Below are 25,275 nucleotides of genomic sequence, written 5' to 3'. Positions count from 1 at the left end.
AAAACTACACAAAACTAGACGGGCGAGGTGGCGGCGCCTGTAGTCCCAGCTATCGGGGAGGCTGAGGCAGGAGAATGGCGTGAACCCGGGAGGCGGAGCTTGCAGTGCGCTGAGATCCGGCCACTGCACTCCAGCCTGGGTGACAGAGCAAGACTCCGTCTCAAAAAATAAAAATAAAAATAAAAATAGGGGTAGGTATTTGACTGATGTCTCTTGGGAGTGCTTTAGAGAAGAGGAATGAATACTGACATGTCCTATCTTCCCAGATGCAGAATTGTAAAACAAACAAATTGCTTTTCACATGTAAAAGAAAACTAGCTTAGAACATACTAGCGTTTTCTTTGCCACGGAGCTCACTTTCAGTGACTAAGCCAGAACTACTAGAGTTGTCACGCCTAGGGACAGGAGACATTGTGAGTGCTTAGCCAGGCTGGCCAGGACTGACCATCTCTGCAAGGAGTCCGTAAGAAGGCTCAGGGCAGCCCTTCCCTGCTCCTGTCAATTTGAGTTGAGCAACAAACCTTTTAACCAAATATCAGCTCCATGGCACAACCCACAGTTACGGTGCCCACATGAATTCAGGTTTCTGTTTCCAACCTGAAGCATACAACTTCATGAGGCATTTAGATAGTATCAAAAAATATTTCCAGATGAGGTAGGTGTCTCCAGACCCTTGGTGCTGACCGAGACAGACAAAAGGCCCCTTATCAGCCACTTGACTAGAGGATCAGCCTTCCCTAAGCAGGGTTGTTCTCACTGGCCAGTCCTCACATCCGGGAGGGATATGGAGAGGTGTTAGGGGCTGCAACTGAGGAGAGGTCACACACCCTATCTGCAGATGAGGGTGTGAGAAGCCAAGTCAGAACACCTCATACTTCCCAGGACTCTCTCCAAAGTCCTGTTAGAAATCGAATTCCAGGAGGCCAGGCAGGGGCAGCCTAGGCCCTGGGCCCCTAGGAAGGGCTCCGTGAACTAGGCCCTGCCCAAGCCCCCTCGGACCTCCTCCTCTGCCGTCTCCTGGACCCTTGTCCTGCACTGAACAGGTCTTCGGTGGACTTTATTCGCAGCCACCTCAAGATGAAAAATATCACGTCTGCCTCCTGCTGAGGTCCAGCCCAGGAGAGGAAGAAGGGGAACGAAAGATGCCAATGCTATTGTTTTTAAATCACCTAATTACTAAAAGATCCTCCTTTACCTAAGGCACTCAGATCATTAAACCCTCCCAAATCACGTTTCTTTTTACAAAAAGTAAAAACCCAAGGCCGTCTTTCCAGTGTAGCCGAGTCCTGGGGCATCCCGTCATTCCCGCTAACGCCTTCATTGCCCCAGCGCGCGGGTCCTTCCCTCCTGGGGCGCCACGGTTCGGCGCAGGCGGAGGGGGCGGGCGTGCAGGGCGGCGCCGGGCCGGAAGGGCGCGCCCTGGGAAGTGGGGACGCACGCAGCCGGCTCCTCCCGCACCCCGCTGCACCACGGCAGGGAGTTCGCCCCGGCTAATGTTTAACCTCCCGAATCCCTGATCCTTCGGAGTGCAGCCAAGCTACCCACCCGTCCCGCTCCCGGGACTAATTCCTGGCATAGTTTTCCCGCGCGGCCCGCTCACCGTGGGGTCGCCCGGAACCGGGGGCGGCGGGAAGACGTCTCGAGGTGGCGGCTCCCCTACTCGCCCCACGTCCTGCCTCCAGATTTGCTCCACCGCCCCAGACAGCCCAGAGACGGTTCCCGGAATGCTCACCGCCCGCCGTTCCCGGGATGCTTCCCCAGCTCCCCGCAGCCCGGGCGCTCTCTGTGGCGGAGGCAGAGCCTGCCCGGCCCACTCCGGTGCCGCCAACCTGCGGGGCTGCGGGCAGAGAGCTCCTCCGTGAGCCCGTCAGCTCGTGACTTGGGGTCTCTGGTGCCTCCCGCTCCTACTACAGCCGCCCCGCCCCACCTCAAGAAGAGGTGGAGCCTCTCCCGGCCCTCTGGGACGAGCTATTTTTAGGTCTGTAACGGATGGGGGGAGGAGAGAATGCCACGTTTAATCCGTTAGTAAAATCCAGGATCCAAGTGAATTGGCTTCCTGGCCTTGCTGAGAGGCTGGACTTGCCCCGGTTTCCCCACACCCTGCCTCCGGTATAATCAATGGCCTGCTGTGCAGGGGCGGCCGCAGCCCCCCGGGCAGATAGTCCTGCCCACTCTCCTAAAGGGACCGTCCTGGTTTCTTCCTGACCTGATTCCAAGCTAGGAGAGTTCTTTGGTTGTGCCCCAGGTCTGATCAGACAGACGGCAGCCACCTTCCCTCCGCAGCCGACACCCACCAACCCCTACCCTCCCAACCTGCTGGTTTGCCCTGGGGATGCCAACTTGGAAACCCAGGACTGAAAAACGTATTTTTTCTCCTGATGTTAGTCTCTGATCGCTTCCCATAGCCAATAGTTGCTGTGCTGAGATTCTGTTTTGTGGGCACCGTAACTGTGGGTTGTGCCATGGAGCTGATATTTGGTCAAAAGGTTTGTTGCTTAACTCAAATTGATAAGAGCAGGAAAGGGCTGCCCTGAGCTTTCTTGTGGACTCCTTGCAGAAATGGTCAGTCCTGGCCAGCCTGGCTAAGCACTTAGAATGTGTCCTGTCCCTAGGCCTGGCAACTCTAGTAATTCTGGCTTAGTCACTGAAAGTAAACTCTTTCGTGGCAAAGAAAACGCTAGTATGTTCTAACTCAGTTTTCTTTTACATGTGAAAAGCAATTATGTTTGTTTGTTTTACAATTCTGCATCTGGGAAGATAGGACATGTCAGTATTCATTCCTCTTCTCTAAAGCACTCCCAAGGGACATCAAATACTTACCCTTATTTTTATTTTAAAGAAAATCCTTTTGTGGCAAAAACGTAATAGGCTTTTGATAAAACCATGGCCAATTAAAAAAATACTTCCTTAAAGTTGCTGGGAATAGGAGGCCAGGTGTAAGGAGAGCTCTGTGCCTGGTGGAGGGACCTCTGTCTTACTGCTTGAAGGTTCTAGGAGTCGGTGCAGACCCCATGAGGGTCAGGGAAGAGTGGGGAAAAAAGCTCCTTTTCACATTCTCTCTCCATCCTCCAACTCTTCGCCCTCCCTCCCTCTTTCTCTTTTTTCCATTGCAAAGGCTCTCTTCCCACCACAGTCTCAATCTGCCAAGCTCTACATTTTAAGGCAGCCAAAGCAAATGTGTATGGGAGCAAGCATTGTCAAGGACATGCAGGGAAGCTGGAACTCCTGTGCATTGCTGGTGGGAATGTAAAATGGTACCATTACTGTGGATACAGAATGGTAGTTCCTCAAAAAATTAAACACGAATTGCCAGAAGATCCAGCAATTCCATTTCTGGGTATATACCCCAAAGAACTGAAAGCAGGGATTTAAACAGATATTCATATACTCATGTTCATAATTGCATTATTCACAATAGCCAAAAAGTGGAAACAATTCAAATGTCTATCAACAGATTAATGGGTAAACAAAATGTGGTATATCCATACAATGTAATATTAACTTTAAAAGGGAAGGAAATTCTGACATATGAATGAACCTTGAAAACTGTCTTAGTCTATTCAGGCTGCTATAACAAAATACCATTGAGTGGGTAGCATATAAACAGTAGAAGTTTTTTTCTCACAGTTCTGGAGGCTGGGAAGTCCAAAATAGAGACACTGGCAGATTCGGTGCCTGGTGAGGGCCTGTTTCCTAGCTGTCATCTTCTCACTGCACCCTTACTTAGTAGAAGGGGCTACCTTGCTCTCTGGGGTTTCTTTCATAAGCGCACTAATCCCAATTATGAGGACTCTACCTTCATGACCTAACCGTACCTCCCTAAAGCCCCACCTCCCAATACCATCACCTTGGGGGTCAAGATTTCAACCCCATTTTGCAGGGACACAACCATTCAGATCAAGGCAAAAACATTATGTAAATGAAATAAACTAGACACAAAAGGACAAATATTGTATTATTCCACTTATACCTAGAAATGTTGTGTGATTCCACTTGTACCTAGAATAGTCCATTCACAGAGACAGAAAGTAGAATAATGGTTACCAGTGGCTGGAGGAGGGGGAATGAGTAGTTATTGATTCATGAGTACAGAATCTCAGTTTGGGAATGATGAAAAAGTTCCAGAGATAAATGGTAGTGATGGTTGCACAATAATGTGAATGTACTTAATACCACTGAATTGTACACTTGAAAATGGTTACAATGGCAAATTTTATGTTATGTATAGTTTACCACAATTTTTTAAACATTAAAAAAAGTAGTAGATGGAGCAGGGAGCAGGACCAAGTTGGGATATCTGTGCACCACCTGCTCGGATGGGGAATCTTGTTCCTGCTGTCTTCTCCTAGTCAGGGCACTTTTTTCACCCCAGGGTTTTCTGCCACCCAGAAGAGCAAAAAGAAGAGTCCAGGCTTTGGGAGTCAAAGACGCATCTACATTCCACATTCCCAAGCTACATAACCCTGGGAACGTCACGTAGCCTCTCTAATCTTTGTTTTTCTCATCTGTAAAATGGGAAAAGTAAACTCTACCTAGAAGAGTTGTTAGAACCAAATTAGCTAAATTATATGTAGGCTCTGCCCTGAGCCTACAAGTCAGTGGTGTGCCCTCTTGACTTGACACTGTGAAATCGCCTAGGACATTTGCTTCTCAGCTCTCTTCCCACTATATCCCTGACATTTACAGAAAGTAGTTCTGAGGATACCTTTGTGTGTGTTATTTCCACCAGCCTCAATTTCCCCATGTGTAAATAGGGTGCCCTCCTTTGCAGGGCTGGTGTAAGAAAGTAGACTTGACATACACCCAAATCTACCTTAGCCAAAAACCAAATCCTCCATCTTGAGCTGACCAAGACCTCATGCATGGAACCCTCACACTCTTCCCTTACTAGGCCTTAGTTCAACCCTCAACAAAGGGAAGAGTTACTGAGTGCCTATTATGTGCCAAGTTCTTTTCTTAGTCCCAAGGATACCAACAGCCTCTAGAGGACTAGATCACTTGGCACTGGAAAGCTGTCATTTCTGCTGCCCACCTCTACTGCAGCACACACAAGAAAGATCTGGCATCAGCTCTGAGGACAGGTGCACAGACTCGGCCCTAGCTGGCTAGTCCAGGAGACATTCCTGTCACCCTGAGCAGCTGGCCCACAACTGCTGGGTGGGAGGACAGGAGGATGGATTTTCAATACCCCAGTGGCCCCTCACTCCCTCCTCAGCCCAGTACTAGGCACCTGCCCTCTGACCTGGCTCAGCCCCTTTCACAGACGGTCTCCCTCCTACACCTCAGGAAATAGGACACAGCCTAGGCAACCTGTAATAGGAGTGCCCTCTGCTGCCAAATGCTGGCATCACACCTCAGAAGCCTGCTCTGGATCCCATTCTCCTGAAGGGAAATGTATCTGAGGTGTATGGACAGGTCTCCCTGTGCTGGGATGCCTGCCACTAAAGAGTCCTGAGGTGATTTAAGGTCAAAGATGTATTGTTGGCCTTTCTGGGTTGATGTATACATAGGCAGGCATACAGTCAGAGGGGGGTTTTACATAAAATCTGGTTTGCTGGTTTCTCCTGAAAAATCTAAGAATCTAGTAACAAAAGAAAGGCCTGCACCCTGACATGTCTAGAAGTGGCAGGATCTGAGAAGAAACTCTTTCTTAGGCAGATTGTACATTCTAGCCCAATCCCTGAAAAGATCACTTTGAAGGAAGTCTGAGCACCTACCGAAAAGACCTCCTTTCTCAAGAAAACGTCCCTTCTGCAAAAATGAAAATGCAGAGCTGGAAAAGCTTGGCCTAAGGCGTGGCTGTGATATGGCCACTCATTGGCTGGCAGTGATGGGGGGTGGGATCTGGAAGAAGCTGCCCCAGCCGCCTCCTGCCTGGGTTCTTGCCTTTTGGAGGAGGGATTCCCCCTGTGGCAGTTTGATGAAGCCCATACCCTTTCCTCAGAATGGTTTTTATTTTTACTTTTTATTTATTTATTGATTTATTTTTTGAGAGGGTGTCTTGCTGTGTCGCCAGGCTGGAGTGCAGTGGTGCGATCTTGGCTCACTCTGCCTCCCAGATTCAAGTGATTCTCCTGCCTCAGCCTCCCAAGTAACTGGGACTACAGGCGCGCACAACCACGCCCAGCTAACTTTTGTATTTTTAGTAGAGACGGGGTTTCACCATGTTGGTTAGGATGGTCTCGATCTCTTGACCTTGTGATCCTCCCGCCTTGGCCTCCCAAAGTGCTGGGATTACAGGCGTGAGCCACCATGCCCGATCTAAGAATAGTTTTAAATGTACAAAGCAAAACATAGAATTACAGAGGACATCAAAATATTGAAAATATAGCTATGAAAACACAAGAAAATGTGCAAAATAATAGCATTTTTTATTAATACGTTAAATGGCAAGACCTAGCATCTGATCTAAAAGTAGTAAGAGTGTAAACAATGTTTCAAGATATCTGTAATAACTTTAACATGATAGGAAAAAACTAATATTTAATGACAGTCACAGGTTTCACTGATACTACTGCGGTTTCTGGCCTGCATTCATAATTGAAAGAAATGATACATTTTGATTAACAGCTAGTAAAATTAAAGATGTAAGTTCCCAGACTTCCAAAATCTCTTCACAGCCCCCTAAATTAAGAATCCCTGCCCCAGGCCGGGCGCGGTGGCTCAAGCCTGTAATCCCAGCACTTTGGGAGGCCGAGACGGGCGGATCACGAGGTCAGGAGATCTAGACCATCCTGGCTAACATGGTGAAACCCCGTCTCTACTAAAAAATACAAAAAAACTAGCCGGGCGACATGGCAGGCGCCTGTAGTCCCAGCTGCTTGGGAGGCTGAGGCAGGAGAATGGCGTAAACCCAGGAGGCGGAGCTTGCAGTGAGCTGAGACCCGGCCACTGCACTCCAGCCTGGGCGGCAGAGCAAGACTCCGTCTCAAAAAAAAAAAAAAAAAAAAAAAAAAAAAAAAAAAAAAGAATCCCTGCCCCAGTATCACCAAGGAGAGTGCATTAACCTTGCTACTTAGTTTAGAAGATACATCTGAGATTCAGGGTCCTGATAATTCCCTTGGATGAGAGAGCTCTATCTTTATTTATTGAAGGGGAGCAGGGTGACAGAAGGGTAGGGAAGATTGGCATGAAACCCAAAAGACAAAAAAAAGACAGGTTGGATTACATAAAAATTTTAAAATATATATGATGAAAACATCCTAAATGAGGTTAAAAAACAAAGAACTAAAAAAATGCAATGTAATGATACAGTATTAGCGACATTAATTTATAAAGAATGCTTACAATGGCCGGGCGCGGTGGCTCAAGCCTGTAATCCCAGCACTTTGGGAGGTCGAGACGGGCGGATCACGAGGTCAGGAGATCGAGACCATCCCGGCTAACACGGTGAAACCCTGTCTCTACTAAAAAATACAAAAAAACTAGCCGGGCGAGGTGGCGAGCGCCTGTAGTCCCAGCTACTCAGGAGGCTGAGGCAGGAGAATGGCCTGAACCCGGGAGGCGGAGCTTGCAGTGAGCTGAGATCAGGCCACAGCACTCCAGCCTGGGTGACAGAGCGAGACTCCGTCTCAAAAAAAAAAAAAAAAAAAAAAAAAAGAGTGCTTACAAATCAACAAGAAATAGAACAACCCAAAAGAAGAGTGGACAAGCTGGGCGCGGTGGCTCAAGCCTGTAATCCCAGCACTTTGGGAGGCCAAGACGGGCGGATCACGAGGTCAGGAGATCGAGACCATCCTGGCTAACACGGTGAAACCCCGTCTCTACTAAAAAAACTACAAAAAACTAGCCGGGCGAGGTGGTGGCGCCTGTAGTCCCAGCTACCCGGGAGGCTGAGGCAGGAGAATGGCGTGAACCCGGGAGGCGGAGCTTGCAGTGAGCTGAGATCAGGCCACAGCACTCCAGCCTGGGTGACAGAGTGAGACTCCGTCTCAAAAAAAAAAAAAAAAGAAGAGTGGACAAAAGATGAGATGATTCATAGAATAAAAATAATTGCCAGTTAAACATGTAAACAACCTTACCAAAATGAACATCAAAATTACATGTTTTAAACTATTATATTGGCCAAAATTAAGTAGATGTTTTAAATTGGTGAAAAGTGGGAAAATGGGCAGTTTCAAACAGCCTTCTTGAAAAATAATTATCAAAATTTAAAGTCCTCAAAAATGCAGGAATCAGGATTTTTTTGCTATAGTATTACATGTACCATTAAAATTAGAATAACCTAAATATCCACCAATTGAATAACGATTAAATAGATTATGTATCATGTATCCTACAATGAAATACTATGCAACCATTATAAAGAAAAAAGTATATCTTGGTGTGCTAACGAAAAAAGGTACCTAAGAGATACGTTTTTAAAGTGAAAAACAACATACAAGTAACATGTATCTTTTTTTTTTTTTCAGACAGAATTTTGCTCGTTGTCCAGCTGGAGTGCAGTGGTACAGTCTGGGCTAACTGCAACCTCCACCTCCTGAGTTCAAGCAATTCTCCTGCCTCAGCCTCCCAAGTAGTTGGGATTACAGGCACCCACCACCACGCCCGGCTAATTTTTGTATTTTTAGTAGAGACGGGTTTCATCATGTTGGCCAGGCTGGTGGTCTCAAACTCCTGATCTCAAGTGATCTGCCCCCATTAGCCTCCCAAAGTGCTGGGATTATAGGCATGAGCTACCACAGCTGGCCATAACACATGTTATGGAATCTTATGATTACATTTGTATTTTTTTAACCGTTGATATGAGAAACTCAGAAATGGTATTCAAAATATTTAATGAGTCTGGCAAAGATACCAACCAATCAGCACTGATGCTGGCCGTTACCCTAGAGAAGGAAACGAGACAGCCCTGTTGAATTGTGGGAGTCCTGGGGAAAAAGCAAGGGCAGACAAGGTGGCAGTGCAGGGTACTTGGAAGAGACTTCTTATCGATAAGCAGGAATAGATACGCAGAGAAAGAGTGAGAGGTGCCTACAAACTTGACAGTAGTACACAGCAGGCACTTTCACGTTTTGCCCCACACAATCCTATTTGAAATTCTAAGAATGAGTAGGATTTGAAAAAAAATTAATACAGGAGAAAACACCAGCATGAGCCTATTCTCAAAATGTAGCCTGACATAAATTAATGGCATAGATTCACAAAAGACCAGAAGGAATCCAGGGTTATCCGGGGTTCCAGGAACCTCACATTTCTTACCACTTACTACTCTTGCCATCATCACCACCACCATGTTTTGAAATGTTCTTTTTCACTAAGCAAACTGGATTCATTAAGTGATACATTATTACTTTATTTCCTACATTTTTTATTAATCAAAAAACGTATTAATCAAAAACATAATTTACTGCCAGGTAAAGCTCCCTATAAACATCAAACTATCATTAATATCAAAATGAATTTGTGTATGTATGTGTGTGTGTGTGTGTGTACATTTATTTACTTATTTATTTATTTGACATAGGGTCTCACTGTCTTGCCCAGGCTGGAGTGCAGTGGTGTGATCACAGTTCACCATAACCTAGAACCCGTGGGCTCAAGTGATCCTCCTTCCTTAGCTTCCCGAGTAGCTAGGACTACAGGTGAGCCATCATGCCTGGCTATTTGTTTTTTGTAGAGACAGAGTCTTGCTGTTTTGCCCAATCTGATCTCAAACTCCTGGACTCAAGCAATCCCCCCACCTTGGCCTCCCAAAGTGCTGGCATTATAGGCGTGAGCCAATGTGCATGGCCAATTCACATATTTTTGAAGTATCGAAAATATTTCTAATCAAACCCCTCAAAACACTATCGGTCAGGAATGTTCGATAGTTGAAGAACCATTTGTCATGCATTCTCTAGATGTAGAAGTGAGAGACATATGTGTCCCTGCTTGTCTCTAAGACAGCTAGCCCTAGAAATCCTCACCTGTGGAGATAGTCAGGAGAACTGAAAACCAGTAGCAGTTCCTAGGACACAACCTAGAGGACAACCATTGGGTATGGCAGCAGCCTCAGAGCCTGACAATGGTATCAGACATCTACAAGTCCAAAGCAAGTAGCTGTGAATAAATAAAGCTGGGGCATGAGACATGACTTGTAAATATTTTTTAATAAGACTGTCAGAGCAGTGATTTTTTTTTTTTTTTTTTTTGATCTGGCTCTGTCACCCAGACTGAGTGCAGTGGCACAATCTTGGCTCACTGTACCCTCAACCTCCCATGTTCAGGTGATCCTCCCAACTCAGTCTCCCAGCTAGCTTGGACTACAGGTATACATTACCACACCCAGCTAATTTTTGTATTTTTTGTAGAGACAGGGTTTCACCATGTTGCCCAGGCTGGTCTTGAACTCCTGGGCTCAAGCAATCCACCTGCCTCAGCCTCCCAAAATGCCAGGATTACAGATGTGAACCACTGTGCCTGGCCAGCAGTGATTCCTAAAGGGGGAAATATTAGACTAAAAGAGGGATAGATGGATATAGTTTGAAAAGATATCATAATTTTATATTCGAGGGCAAATATAAACTTTTTTCCATAAAGCAAACTATCAAAAGGAAAGTTCTAGAAAATCTTCTCTGATAAGTGTTTGCTGAAATATTCTCATAATAGTATAATCCTCATACCTCCTGAAAATAAATAAATAATTTATTTGTAATTGACAAATAAAAATTGTATTTATTTACGGTGTTTTGAACATGACATTTTGAAATGCAGGAGGTAAATTTTTATGTGAATCTAAAAAGGGCAGCAGTTTTAAATAGCCTGAGTTTGTAATTTGTTTCTATGGGCCAATTATGACAGGGTTAAAGTGTATATTGGAAAGAGGTAGGGTAGAGAACAGCAGACACCCTGGGGAGGAGAGGAGACTGTCCCAGGGTCATGAGGCCAGGGATTAGGATATAAGTGCTGAGGACCTCATCTGCTTGATCCAGCTGTATCTGTAGCATCTAAATCAATGCTTGGCACATAGACCAGGCTCAGTTAATATTTATTGACTGAATGCATTAATGAATGTCAAAATCAGGACTAGAAATCAAGTCTCTTTTTACCTCAGTCAATGCTCTAACAGGTCCTGGAATTAATCTTACTGTATTAAATAGAACATGTGGCAAAACTGTTAGCTGCCTACCCCAGTACCCATTTTTTCTTCCTCCTTAAACTTCCCAGCCTCTCTTGCAGCTACATCTCAGTCAGTGCAATGTAAGAGGAAGTGTTATATGGTATTAGCAGGAAGTCTTCACAAAATAAAGCAAGTGCACCTTTCCTCTTTTCTTCATCCTACTGCCTGAAATGCAAACATGGTGGGTTGGAGGTCAAGCAGCCACATGGACCATGAGTGTATGTTTTATAGCCAGTATTATTTGGGATTGTTCTATTATAGACAGAGAAAGCTAATCCTAACTGACATTTGAGAGGTAACCCTCTGCCCACCCCCCCAAGGGACAGTGGAGATCAAGTGAAAATGTGGCACTCCAGGAAATGTCCATTTCCACACTGCAGCAGCAGCAACCCAGTATTAGCTCTCTTTGTTACCTGGACCCAGCTCCCCAGTCACTGACCCCTCTGAGCCTTGAATCAGGTCTCTGTAAGTCCCGGGACAGTGCTTGCGATAGAGATTTTCCACCAGTGTGTTGCTTCCTCTAATCACATCCCGCCCCTCCTTGTTCATGTAGTTCCACAAATGCAGGGCGTAGGAGTCATTGAAGCTTGGCTCTCTATCCCACACTTCATAGTAGCGCCTCCACTCTGAATAGGAGATGGGGTAAAATCTTTGGGGGTGTAGGAAGGATATGTTCAGGCACCTGAGGTCGCTCAGCTCCTGGAAGTCTTCAAGTTTACACCATACCCTCAACATCCTTGTCATCAAATCAGGGCCTTGGTTGCCCCAGATGTCTGAATTATAGTGTTCAACAAAGTTTTCCATGCATTCCCACAAAAAGGGGTGCTGGGGGAGGAACCCAAATACTCCATTACTAGAGAACCGAGAGCCCTGGGCAGCCAAAAAGTTCTCCTCAGGTATGGGCCTGATGGAGATGACATCGGTGTCCATGTAGATGCCACCGTATTTCCAGATGATGGCCAGGCGGGATGCGTCCGAGCTGATGTGGAGCCAGTTTCTCTCTATGCTGGTGTTGATCTGCAGGAGCAGGTGCAAATCAGTCCCAAGTAGCCAGGGGGAAGAGGGAGGGGCATCACAGCAGGAGGCCAGGCCCAGAGAAGCTGGGGAGGGGTTAAATAAGCCAGCTTCCCAAAATCCTATTTGCCACAAGCCCGATTTTGCAAATTTACCAAATTTACCTCACTCCAAAATTTTTCATTTAAGTAAAAAGTTGGCAGCAATCAGCATCAATGGAAAGGTTTTAGCACCTTTTAAAGATTTCATGAAATGTTTTTTTAAAAACATTAAAGCATTGGAAAGATAAAGAAGAAATCCAGAAAAGATTTCACAATGCACTGTATGATTCATTCTTCAATGTGGGTGACGTAAACTACAAATATGAAACTGTAGGCCCGGCGCGGTGGCTCACGCCTGTATCCCAGCACTTTGGGAGGCCGAGGTGGGCGGATCACAAGGTCAGGAGATCGATACCACGGTGAAACCCCGTCTCTACTAAAAATACAAAAAATTAGCTGGGCGCGGTGGCGGGCACCTGCAGTCCCAGCTACTAGGGAGGCTGAGGCAGGAGAATGGCGTGAACCCAGGAGGCAGAGCTTGCAGTGAGCCGAGATCGGGCCAGTGCACTCCAGCCTGGTGGAGAGAGTGAGACTCCGTCTCAAAAAAAAAAGAAACTGTAGAGGAAGAACCAAATAAAGCCCTTAAAATGCTAACAACTGACAAAGAAAAAATCAGTATGTCTGCTATTTGAAAAATTGGTAAAAAGAACCTTAAAATGCATACCTTTGCTCATTTATTAATTCCTCTAATAATATTTATTGAGGGCGTATTTACTGTGTGCCGAATTCTATTAAAACTGCTAAGGATACAGCAGTGAACAAACAAAGAGAAAACCCTACTGGGAGGAGACAGATAATAAATAAACATTATGTGTCAGATGTTGACAACAACTATGAAGAAAAAAAGCTGGGTGAAGGGACTGTGAAGGGGCCAGGGTGGAGCACTGTATTACATTAGTTCCCCCAGAAACTGGAATGAAGTGGGTGGGTGAACCATGCCCATAGCTGAGAAAAGAGAGTTCCAGGAGGAGGGAACTCCTAGAACTCTCTTCTCTTGCAATAGAGATTGTCCACCAGTGTGTTGCTTCCTCTAACCACAGACCTCCCCTCCTGGTTCATATAGTTCCACAAATGCACTGCATAAAAGTCACTGAAGCTCAGGTCTGTATCCCAGTGAATACAAGGGCCCTGAGGCAAAAGCACACTTGCCATGTGCGGGAACAAGGAGGAGGCAGTGGGCTGAAGCAGAGTAGAGAAGGGAGTGGGGTAGGCAATGAGATCAGAATTGGACAGGGGTGGGGAGGGAGGCTAGAATATGTGGCTGGGGCCAAGACTGAAGTTATTTGGAAGGTTTAGAAGAAAGGAGGGAAGTGATCTCAATTAGTCTGCAAAGGGTCACTCTGGCTGCTGTGTGGAAATCAGTGTGGGGTAGGGTTGGTAGGTGGCAAGGGCAGAAGCAAAGGCAAGTTAGGAGTCGGTTGACATAATCCAGACAAGAGATGATGGTGCTAACAGTGGGGGTGAGGGAAAGGCACATAATGAAGATGAAGCTGGTCAGAATTTTCTGATGGGCTAGATGTGGGGTGGGAAAGAGAGGAGTCACAGATGACTGCAAAGGCTAAAATGTGGGCAAAACAGAAAATTACTTTAAAAAGAACAAAAATAAATCAGCATAAATGTCAATGTTCTCATATGGAATGCTAACATTTTGAAGAGAAATAGAAAGCAAAATGTTTTGTTTGTTTGTTTTTTAATTTTAAAGACATTGGTTAAAAGGTTAAACAACCACCCCTGGCTTTTGACAAAATAAACAGTCTTTAAAATTCTGCTATTGAGTCAAATGAAAGCAGGTCAACTAAAACTTTGCAGAAATCTTCACAAGTTGTTAAAAATTGTCACATTGTGCTGGGCGTGGTGGCTCACACCTATAATCCCAGCACTTTGGGAGGCTGAAGTGGGTGTATTACCTGAGGTCAGGAGTTCGAGACCAGCCTGGCCAACATGGTGAAGCCCCGTCTCCACTAAAAATACAAAAATTAGCTTGGCATGGTGACAGGTACCTGTAATCCCAGCTACTAGGGAGGCTGAGACAGGAGAATCACTTGAACCTGGGAGGCAGAGGTTGCAGTGAGCCAAGATGGTGCCATTGCACTCCAGCCTGGGTGACAAGAGTGAAACTCCATCTCAAAAAAAAAAAAAAAAAATAGGCCGGGCGGGGGTGGCTTATGCCTGTAATCCCAGCACTTTGGGAGGCAGAGGCGGGCAGATCATGAAATTAAGAGTTGGAGACCAGCCTGGCCAACACAGTGAAATCCCATCTCTACTAAAAATACAAAAAAAAAATAGCCAGGCGGGTGGCGGGTGCCTGTAATCCCAGCTACTCCGGAGGCTGAGGCAGGAGAATCACTTGAACCTGGGAGGTGGAGGTTGCAGTGAGCTGAGATCGTACCACTGCACTCCAGCCTGGGTGAGAGAGCAAAATTCCGTCTCAAAAAAAAAAAAAAAAAAAATTGTCACATTGTATACAATTGCCAAAAACCTAATAATAATAGCTAACATTTATCAATAATTGTTCTAAGCTCTTTTTAATCTACACAAGTCCTCAAAAATAGGTACTATGATCATTCCTATATTTTTTAAGTTAAAAATTATGACCAGGGGCAGGGCGCGGTAGCTTACACGGTAATCCCAGCTCTTTGGGAGACCGAGGTGGGTGGATCACAAAGTCAAGAAATCGAGACCATCCTGGCCAACATGGTGAAATCCCATCTCTACTATAAATACAAAAATTAGCTGGGTGTAGTGGTGCATGCTTATAGTCCCAGCTACTTGGGAGGCTGAGGCAGGAGAATTGCTTGAACCCGGGAAGCGGAGGTTCTGGTGAGCCGAGATCACACCACTGCACTCCAGCCTGGGCGACAGAACGAGACTCCATCTCAAAACAAAACAAAACAAAAACAACATAAGCGCACCAATAAGGATGATTAGCAGAAAGAGGTTGAAGGTTCTAGCTGCTCAGAGAATAGTCGCCCATCCCCACCCTATGCCCATAGTTCTAATTCCTGGGCATCATCAAGGGCTACAGTAGCCCAGATCAGTGCAGCAAACCCAGTGGTCATGAGGAAGTGATGGCACCTTGAGTCTTTCCTAACAGGTGGTTCCCAGCTATCCTGTGGTGGCCTAACTGGGAAAGCACATGCCAGAGCTCAGCATCCCTAGGGTATTATGGTGTGATCCCTGTAGATGTACAGCCTACTGTAGTATCCTGCAGGCTCAGACGGAGCAAACACTTAGGAGCTCTCTAGCTCAGAGCCCATCTTGCTCCTAAAATCCAACATAGTAAAATTAAGGTGCAGCTTAGAGCAACCTAAACTGTGTTCCATGGAACATCAGTGCCAAGAGATTATTTATGTATCACACTGAAAGAGGGTTCCATGCTCAAATAAGTTTAGGAAGTGATGGGTTGAATCCAGTTAAATTTCTTTAGTTCAGAATGATAAAGAGGCTTTAATATCCTCATGTGCGTGATTCATCTGTAAGAAAAGGATGTGGTATGCAGCTTCTCCCAAAATAATTTAATTACAGATTTTTTTCAAGGAGCAAAATACAATTTAGGCAGTGTGTTAGGCTGTTCTTGCATTCCTATAAGGAAATACCTAAGACTGGGTAATTTATAAAGAAAAGACATTTGATTGGCTCACAGTTCTGCAGGCTGTACAGGAAGCAAAGCAACAGCATTTGCTTGGCTTCTGGGGAGGCCTCAGGGAGCTTTTACTCACAACTGAAGGTGAAGCAGGAGTAGGCGCATCACATGGCAAGAGCAGGAGCAAGAGAGAGAGTCGCAGGGGGTAGGTGCCACACACTTTTAAACAACCAGATCTTGTGAGAACCCACTCCCTATCCTGAGGACAGCACCAAGTCATGAGGGATCCACCCCCATGACCCAATTACCTCCTACCAGGCCCCACCTCCAACAATGGAGATTACAATTCCACATGAGATTTGGTGAGGACATATATTCAAACTATATCAGGTGGTGTTAGTCTAGCCCAGGCATCAGGAAACTTGTAGAGTCCGGGAGCACCCTCTAGCAAGTTAGCACTGAGATCCACAAAGACCAAGCTGGGGTATCCCCTCCACTCCCAGAAACTGCCTCCCTATCCCTCTGCCCGCCCTGCCACTGCACAGGGCAGTGCCACCTGCTTTTTTGAAACTCTGCTGTTGGCACTGCCAACACAGTGGAAACTCAATCCCTGAACTGCCCCACCTCCTCCTGATGAGTCCCAATTTGAGGACTTCAGGGCTCTTCAGAAGGAGAGATAGGCACTTTGGGATCTAGAAGTCACTGAGGCCAAGAATAAACTGACCCCAACAGCCACTCCCAACCCCAGCCCCTACCTTTCTGGCCCACCAGATCCCTCCCCATCAGGTCTGTCACTTAGTCCAAAAAATGTCTCCAGCTGACAGCAACTAAGTACATGCATGCCCTCCACCCAGGAGAATCCACCCAGTTTCCAGGGAAATGAGGTGGGGCAGGGAGTAGGCTAAATAATGGCTACCCAAAGACCTCAGGTCCTAATTCCTGGAACCTGTTAATGTTACCTTATATGGCAAAAGTATCTTTGCAGATGTCATTAGGAAACTTAAGATGGGGAGATTATCCTGGATGGGCTCTAAATGCAATCACAAGTGTCATTTAAAGGGAGAGACAGAGGGAGATTTTACACACACAGAGGAAAAGAGATTTGAAGATGGAGACAGAGATTGGAGTGAGGGGCTACTGACCAAGGAATGCCAGCAGCCACAGAAGCTTGTCAGAGGCAAGGGATCATCCTTCCCTAGGAACTCAGGAGGAAACGCAGCCCTGCTAGCACTTTGATATTGGCCCAGTGAAAATAATCTGGGACTTCTGACCTCCAGAACTGTGAGAGAATGAATTTCTGTTGTTTTACACCACCAGGTTGGTGGTAATTAGTTACAGCAGACGGAGGAAACTACCACAAGTACCTTCATAATATCCTCAATTTTGCCACCTTAGCCCACAAAGCCAAAAATATTTACTATCTGGCCCTATACAGAAAAAAAAAGTTTGCTAATATTTGCTACATCCTATTATTAGAATTTAGGCAGAACTTTATGTGGCAAGCAAATAGTATTATTTTTGCTTGTGTGTTTGTTTGAAACAGAGTCTCGCTATGTTGACCAGGCTGGCCTTTGAACTCCTGGGCTCCAGCAATCCTCCTCCCTCGGCCTCTGGAGTAGCTGAGACTACAGGTGCATGCCAGCACACCCAATGCAAATAGTATTATTTTTATGTTAATTTTTAAATTACTTTTTGTTTTCTAAAATAATTTTATTTGTAAAATCAATACATTCTCATCACTAAATTCACTCCTAAGCCAATTATACTAAAACACCTACTATTATTGTGTGTTGTATAGTTCTTTGAGGTCTTTTTTTTTCAATAGATGTGTGTGGGTTTTTGCATAACTTAAATCGTTATAACTACTATAATTACATTATATATAATTACATTATGATATAAGGTGGTTTTAATTCCATATTGTGTTATGGTCTTCATAGGATGTCAGTTTTAAAAAATCATAGTTAAAGCCTGTATGATGGAATCATTGAGTGGTTGTACTATAATTTCCTTAAGCAACCTGCTTTCAGCTCTTCTATAAGAGAAATATTAGATTGGCATGTTATTCCCTTTTTATGGTCTGCTACTATCATGGGGATTACAAAATTCCTCCGAGCTCCAATGGTTTCTCAAGCATATCTTAATATAACCCAATCCATATCGCAGCATTTCACCGATCCTTCATGAATTTTCTACTTACATCTTTTCATGTTAAATATTGCCTGGTTTCCCCTTTAGGTGCAAAAAAAAAAAAAAAAGTTTAACATAAGTGGATTTAAAACTATAGTGAAAAATAAGTGTCCTATAAAGATATAAAAACTCATTCAGTTAAGAACAGTCTCCAAAGTAACCAAGATCCTAAAAGAAATAAGGCTAGAAGCAAAAGACGAGAATAAAGATGCACCTAACACAAGTCTCCCTTGTTTATTTGAATCAGTTCCCAACATGGTAAAAAGAGGGCTAAATGAGAGTCGACCCAAATGTGAGTTCTAGTTCCATCTCCGACCTGAGTCCTTACCCTCAGTTTACCCATATATACAATTCGTTGACATTTTAAGTTCCCTGAACACTTACTTGATTGTACCATGAAAACAATGGTGTGTCTTCAAACAGCCTTTTCATATCCAAAGGGAAGAGGAAAACGTTGTCTATTGCTGAGAGGAAGGAAAAAGCTGGGTATGCGGAGTTTGAGGGCATCAGTGTGGAATCAGTGAGACCCTTCATAAAGAACACCACGGGCCGCTCAGGATAAATCTTGGCAGCAGACTCTACAGCGCAGGAGACTAAGTGGGTCGGCTCCATTCTCTCTGAGGTCTCTAGAAACACAATGCCGCGTCTGTGGCTCAGGAGGGCTTCCAACCCCTGCTGGGACTTGAAAGAAGGCAAGCAGAAGAGGCAGCTGGACTTCAGGATGAACTTGTAGAGGAAGCCACAGGCAAACAGCAAGATGACTGAAAGGGAGAGCTGGAGCTCCTTCTTCATGTCCTCTTCTCTGTGCCAGCCTGCTCCTTTAAATCAACACAATTAATTAAAAATCACAGCTGCAAAGGCTGATAAAGATAGCACATGAGAAAATGATACATGAATATCATTTAAAAACTTAAATTTTAAATATCCTAAATAAAATATTATGAAATCAAGTCCAGCAATATTAAAAAGAAAAAATGCAGCCAGGCATGGTGGCACATGCCTGTAGTCCCAACTACTAGGGAGGCTGAGGCAGGAGGATCCCCTGAGTCCAAGAGTTTGAGACTAGCTTGGGCAGCATAGTGAAAATTATCACAAAAATTAAAAAAAAAAAAAAAAAGACAAGAAATGTGTGAGAAAGAAAAATGCATCATAACCAATCAGGATTTATCTTAGATTTTAAAATGATTTGACATTAAAAATAATTAGTTAATAGGGAAAACTATTGATAAAATGCATTATCTTAACAGGCTAAAGAAGAAAAGCCATATTATTTTGGCTCAAGAGATGCCAAGAATGTGACTAACTTTAAGATTCATTCACAATTTTTTTAAAGTACAAGGAAACTTTCTTAAGCTGATTTTAAACAATGTCTACCAGAACATACAGTAATTATCACACTTAATATGAAACATTTGAAACATCCCATTAAGATCAGGAATATGATATGAATGCCCATTGTCATTGTCACTGACATCATTGGTTACAGTCTCATAATTGTAACCAATGCAATAAAACAAGAGAAAGAAATTTCTACTATGAATATTAAAAGAGGCAAAAGTATCTCTAGTTTCAGAAAACATAATTGAAAAACTAATAGAACTAAGAAAAAAAAATTAACAAAGCAAGCAAACTGAAGGCTCCAGAGTTAAATAAATTGCCAAGATCACACAATTATCAAGTAGCAGAGCTGTGACGGTAACTTGCATCCACCTGCCACCAAAGTCCAGGCTCTGAATTGTTACCTGCAGTGTTTTCCTCACCGTAAATGTTAGCTCTAACCAAGCAGAACACAGATCTCAATTCTTGGCAGGTCTATCTTTCAAATTACTTATAACTGTTTTAGAAAATACAAAACAGTGAATCAGAGCCTACCTTCTAGCTGGAAACTTGCAGTTAACCAGTATTTGAGATCTTAGAAACAACAAGTTTTTACTGCTGCACTTTCTGATAAATCGCCACCCAATCTTCCAATTCAACAATACAGGGTAAGTAAATCATTGGCGAATGAGACTAAACACAAAAAGTTCCCCGGAAGCTCCTCCCTTTACTAAGTTCCCTCAAACACAGACACTTGGGAACAAGAGGGGGTTCACCAGATTTTTAAGGTGACCCACATACTAATCCTGCCTGTTTGTGGATCTATTATGGGGGTTATAAAGGGATTATTTCACCTGGAGAAAGCTGTATCCTGGCATAACCTTGGAGCCAACGTATCCTGCACTTGTTCAGTTTAGCTTGAATCAAAATTATGGACAGAGACCCTGTAAGGTGGTACAAACACCCCTTCGCAAGCACAAAGTTTGATGAAAAGGAAAGAGAGCCCATCACCACAAATAAGCAATGAACAAGCGCCTGCAGTCCAAAGGCCCAGTGATTTAGAATGTAAGAAGTCCGGGACGGGTGGATCACGAGGTCAGGAGATCGAGACCATCCTGGCTAACATGGTGAAACCCCGTCTCTACTAAAAAAAATACAAAAAACTAGCCGGGCGAAGTGGCAGGCGCCTGTAGTCCCAGCTACTCAGGAGGCTGAGGCAGGAGAATGGCGTGAACCCGGGAGGCGGAGCTTGCAGTGAGCTGAGATCCGGCCACTGCACTCCAGCCTGGGCGACAAAGCGAGACTCCGTCTCAAAAAAAAAAAAAAAAAAAAAAAGAATGTAAGAAGTGATTCTCCAGTGTCAGTCACAGTGGCTGCAGAAAGGCTCCTTTTTCCCCAAGATGCCCCTTGTGTGAGCCTCCTCTCAGTCTCAGGAAGCCAGCTTTGTTGTCCTCCACTGATGTGGCAGTCCCCACATTTCCCAAGGTGTTAGCACTCACCTGTGGCGTATTCCCCACTGCCCCTGAAATGAGCTCTTAGTAATCTTCTTTGGAGCCATCCTCTGCTCAGTCACCTGTCTTGGCCATGAGCAGGTATCCACAGTTCCCCCTGGATGCTGTAGTGTGAGCAGGTAGGCCTGCTCCTGAGCAGACTTTGGATTCTAACATAGCAGGTCCTACATGAAGGAATTAAAGCTGCCGCACTCATTGATGGCTTCTGGTTTTCTATGTGTCCAAGGATCCCAGAAACAGCTTGTAGGTCTCCCCTCTTCCTTTTGGAGCTGAATTTCTTCTCTGGACCTCATCAATTCTGGGCTCAGAGTTCCTTGGCATCTTTCCAAAGTTCTCTGTAATTGGACAGATTGGTTGTTCTTTCCTGTGAAGGGGAGTGGAGATTAGTGCTCCTCCTCCTTGCTCAGGGGTAACTAGAGGACCCCATCTGTGGGAGTGGCAATGCATTCCTGGGTCTCAGGTGAGTCACATATCTTAGTGCCTCGCAATTGCTAGCCCAGTGGCTAAAATTATTGAACAAGTGGTCAAAGCAGAGATCAGTGATGTAGTTAATGGCCTTTGTCAGGTAAGGATGAATGTGAGCATCAGCAATGCAGTGAAATCCCAAACACAAAAGTAGAACCTGTCTGACCAAGAACCAAGTAGAAAGTATGATGGAAGTAGCACTGAGCTTGGAGTTATGCCTCCAGCCACCCCAGGCGGAGGGAACTAGACAAGCCCCTAAACTGCCCAGAGCCTCAACTCCCTTGAAAAGTGCAGAAAATAACTGACCTCAGGCTCACTGTGAGAATGAAAGGGCTCTGTAAACCAAAGAAGCAATTGTCACTTTCTACCAAGGAAAATAGAAGAGAAAAATAGAATTATATCAATATGGATGGTATTTGTACTCCCTGATGACAAACATTAAGTTGTTTTGTTTTATTCAGAAGAGTGAAATCTCTTCCCTATTCTAACTCTTTTTTTTTTTTGAGGCAGAGTCTCACTCTGTCGCCCAGGCTGGAGTGTAGTGGCATGATCTTGGCTCACTGCAACCTGCACCTCCCGGGTTCAAGTGATTCTCCTGTGTTGGCCTCCCGAGTGGCTGGGACTACAGGCATGTTCTACCATGCCTGGATAATCTTTGTATTTTTAGTAGAGACAGGATTTCACCATATTGGCCAGACTGGTCTCAAACTCCTGGCCTCAAGTGATCTGCCCACCTTGGCCTCCCAAAGTGCTGGGATTACAGGCGTGAGCCACTGCACCTGGTCCCCAGTGAACTTTTAAAAGGGAAATCTTCAACCCTGTATAAGAGTTGATGAGATGTGTTCAGAAGCCAGGTCACTGGTAGTTGGAGCCTCTTTAGGTTCATAGCCCGAAGTCTTTCCTGTGTCTTTTTGAGAAGGCCTCCTGTCATCTGAGCCACTCTACCTGCAACTTCTCAGGGCCCCCACATCCATCCTTCAGCATTCCCTTTGGTTTGAGAAACAGAACTATTTTCCCTGCCTTCTGCTCCCCTTTCTGCCTTTCCTGGCCTATACCACACTAACTTCTGTCTGTTCAGGCAGGTGTCACAGCAGCAGCTCCTAACCTGTACTTTACAGATCCCTAGAAGCTCCAAGGATGGGCTTCAAGAAACCCTGAACCCTGGGGCTATTTTACATCAGTACCTTAACCCAGGATGTCACTTGTCCATACCTTCTCCTACATATCACCTTTCCTAAGAAATATTCCTGCTCCCTGACCCTCCTTGACACCAACTCTGCTCAAAATTCTTCTGAATTTCTTCACTACACAATCTTAGGCCTTCTCCAACTAGCCAAGCAACCCCTAGGAATCCCAGTGTAGATATCTGATTAGAGATGTACAAAGAACCACTTGTCTTTGAGCAATGGATGTGTCTGAATACACCAATGACAGTCACATATGCATTCATGTGTTATCTACTTTCCTGGGAATTTCTGGGTCATATGAGAGAGTTCTTGCTTCCTCCATTATGATGTAAGCCAGACTCGGTCAATCCAACAGACTATGGAGCCTGGGCAATTGTTGCTGACTGATAAGAACTTAGGAAATGTGAATTGATGTGGCCCCAAATAAATTAACAGGATAAGACAAAACATCTGAATTCAGCGTTTTTCTATTATACGTGGATGTTTGGAACTAGTGTTAAAAAAGAAAAAAAAAAAAAAGGCAGACCAGGGAGGAAAACCATAGAACTGGAGGAGAAGAGGAGAAATTTCCCCAACTCTTCAGTCCTTGGATGACCTCTGATAAACTCAAATGAAAATAGTTCATTGTTTGGCACTAAACTTCCTCCCTCTACAGGACCCACTGTATTAAGAAGGGGAAGGTAAAAGAAGTTTTTTTAACAATAAATATTTGTCGAATTGAATTTCACATGAAAAGCACAATGCTTAATTCTATAGCTTCTTTGAACTCACATTTATTGCATGAGGGAAATTTTCAACCTAGGAATATTTTGTCCTCTTTACTTTGGAGCCTTTGGAACCACAGTTCCGGTTTTAACATATTTGTTAAGCAAGTAGGGCTGATAAATTTGTTAAAGTATTCAGTTATTAACAGGGAGAAACCAATACACAAAGCGATATCTTATCAACAATGTCAATTCCCTTCACCACTGTTCTGAAGTTGGAGCAAACACTGGAATGCTGGGTTCACATGAATGGAGAGATGGCTGGGCAGAGGCATTTCACTGCAGACAAAGGACAATCCATAGCACAACACTAGGAAACCCACAGAGGAATAATAAAATAATTGACACGCATTAAGGACTGACATTATCAACATTAAATCCTGAAAAAAATAATTGTTAAAAAGTATTTTTCACTAAAAATCAATGAGTTAACACCAGAGAAAAATCTCTTTGTCCCTTAGCAATATTTTAAAGTGTTCTGCAATTTCAAGGAAATGAATCTAGCCTTGTGTATCTGGTGATAATGCTTTTTGTTCTCCACTCAGCCACAGCAGTCCAACATGCCCCTGTTTGCAACACTTTACACAGCTATCAATAATTGATTTCCGGGTTTGTTCTGGAAATTATTGTGTTCACACATGTAGTTCCCCCCCTTTTTTAATTTACTTGCAGATAAAAGAGTAGGTGAGGGATAAAAGCAGGGAGATAAGGGGAAATAAGTTAATAAATGTTCCCTATAAACCAGTTGTGCCCCAGACACCACTTTCAAAGACTGAAGAATAGGGTCTGCAAGAAGCCTATAGAAAAGAGTGGCACCTTTCTGAGAGCGAGGGGCTATTTGAGGAGACCTTGCTAAGTTCTGTAAGCCAGAGTTTACTTCCTTTTTCTTGTAAGGAACTGAAAACAGCCTAGGGCCACCTATGCTAAGTGTCCACATGGCACAGGACTTTATAAAGCCTGAGGGTCTGAGAATGAGCACTTTCCAACATGGCTGAAAGAAACTGTTATGGATTGAATGTTTGCACCCCTCTGTATGTTGAAGCCCTAACCCACAATGTGATGGTCTCTCTCTCTCTCTCTCTCTCTCTCTCTCCATATATACCATGGAAAGGCTATATGAGCAACACGGAGAGAAGGTGGCTACAATAAATGTCTGTTGTTTAAGCCACCCAAACTGTGGTATTTTGTTATAGCAGCCCAAGCTAAGACAGAAACCCCAGGGTAGGTTTCTTCTGTCCAATCCCCTTACGCATGTTTTTATGAGAATCTGTTTTTGAGCCAAGAGTGAGGTTAGAGCTGCTCTTAAGATTTACAGAATTGGGGCCGGGCGCGGTGGCTCAAGCCTGTAATCCCAGCACTTTGGGAGGCCGAGACGGGCGGATCACGAGGTCAGGAGATCAAGACCATCCTGGTTAATACGGTGAAACCTCGTCTCTACTAAAAAATACAAAAATCTAGCCGGGAGAGGTGGCGGGCGCCTGTAGTCCCAGCTACTGGGGAGGCTGAGGCACGAGAATGGTGTAAACCCGGGAGGCGGAGCTTGCAGTGAGCTGAGATCTGGCCACTGCACTCCAGCCCAGGCAACACAGCGAGACTCCGTCTCAAAAAAAAAAAAAAAAAGATATACAGAATTGGGACCAGGCTTCAGTGGGGAAGGAGTAACTTCATCTGCAACAGAAACCTGTAGCAAGTGGAACTGTCCTCCTAACCTGAGGCCTCTCTGCCTTTCCTTCCTTTTGTCCTTCCACACACCCCCGCTCTGTCCTCTTGCTATGTCTTTTCTCTTTAAATGGAGATCCCTGGTCTTCCTTATCTCAGTGACTGACAATCACCATGCACTCAGTTGCCCAAGCCAGAAACCAGAGGTTAATTCTGAACTCTTCTTTCTCCTTACCCCTCACATCTAAGCTACAAAGTTCAGGTCCTCTGAGAAGCAGAGACCATGATGACATTAACTGCACAAGGTTTTATTGGGGAAATGCATATCTGAGAAAAATAGGAAGAAAGTCTTGTATGGCTGGGACAGTTGTCAAGTCACAATG

General features: G+C 44.6%; 2 protein-coding genes across 6 annotated transcripts in view; both read right to left on the bottom strand.

The window, feature by feature from the left end:
- DZIP1L (DAZ interacting zinc finger protein 1 like) overlaps positions 1–1,914 on the bottom strand; it is a 57,521-nt gene extending 55,607 nt beyond the window's left edge. For 2 of the 4 annotated variants that reach the window (XM_033212547.1, XM_033212549.1), the window contains exon 1: positions 1,601–1,914. The gene's annotated coding sequence lies outside the window, so the exon portion shown is untranslated. The remainder of the gene's footprint in view (positions 1–1,600) is intronic. The other 2 variants (XM_033212548.1, XM_033212550.1) reach the window with 1 other exon arrangement.
- Positions 1,915–10,957: 9,043 nt separating this feature from the next.
- On the bottom strand, positions 10,958–21,092 carry A4GNT (alpha-1,4-N-acetylglucosaminyltransferase). Of its 2 annotated transcripts, none has more exons than XM_033212546.1 (3): positions 20,806–21,092; positions 18,374–18,807; positions 10,958–12,118 (listed from the first exon to the last, which is right to left on the bottom strand). In XM_033212546.1, the coding sequence occupies exons 2-3, from the start codon at positions 18,779–18,781 to the stop codon at positions 11,498–11,500; spliced, it is 1,029 nt and encodes a 342-aa protein (XP_033068437.1). In that variant the 5' UTR covers positions 18,782–18,807; positions 20,806–21,092; the 3' UTR covers positions 10,958–11,497. The 2 variants fall into 2 exon arrangements, with proteins under 2 accessions (XP_033068437.1, XP_033068436.1); XM_033212545.1 differs by lacking the exon at positions 20,806–21,092 and adding an exon at positions 19,862–19,969.
- Positions 21,093–25,275: the final 4,183 nt, after the last annotated feature.

This window comes from Trachypithecus francoisi, unplaced genomic scaffold (assembly GCF_009764315.1).
Source record: "Trachypithecus francoisi isolate TF-2019V2 unplaced genomic scaffold, Tfra_2.0 Lachesis_group0, whole genome shotgun sequence".
In the NCBI taxonomy this organism is placed as follows: Eukaryota; Metazoa; Chordata; class Mammalia; order Primates; family Cercopithecidae; genus Trachypithecus; species Trachypithecus francoisi.
The sequence above is the reverse complement of the archived record's forward strand: the minus strand, read 5'-3'. Positions and strand labels throughout refer to the sequence as shown.

Coding starts and splice junctions, on each gene's coding strand:
- A4GNT (XM_033212546.1), bottom strand. CDS start 18,781: ATGAAGAAGGAGCTCCAGCTCTCCCTTTCAGTCATCTTGCTGTTTGCC. Junction 12,119..18,373: donor TGTTTTCATGGTACAATCAA/GTAAGTGTTCAG, acceptor CTGCTCCTGCAG/ATCAACACCAGCATAGAGAG.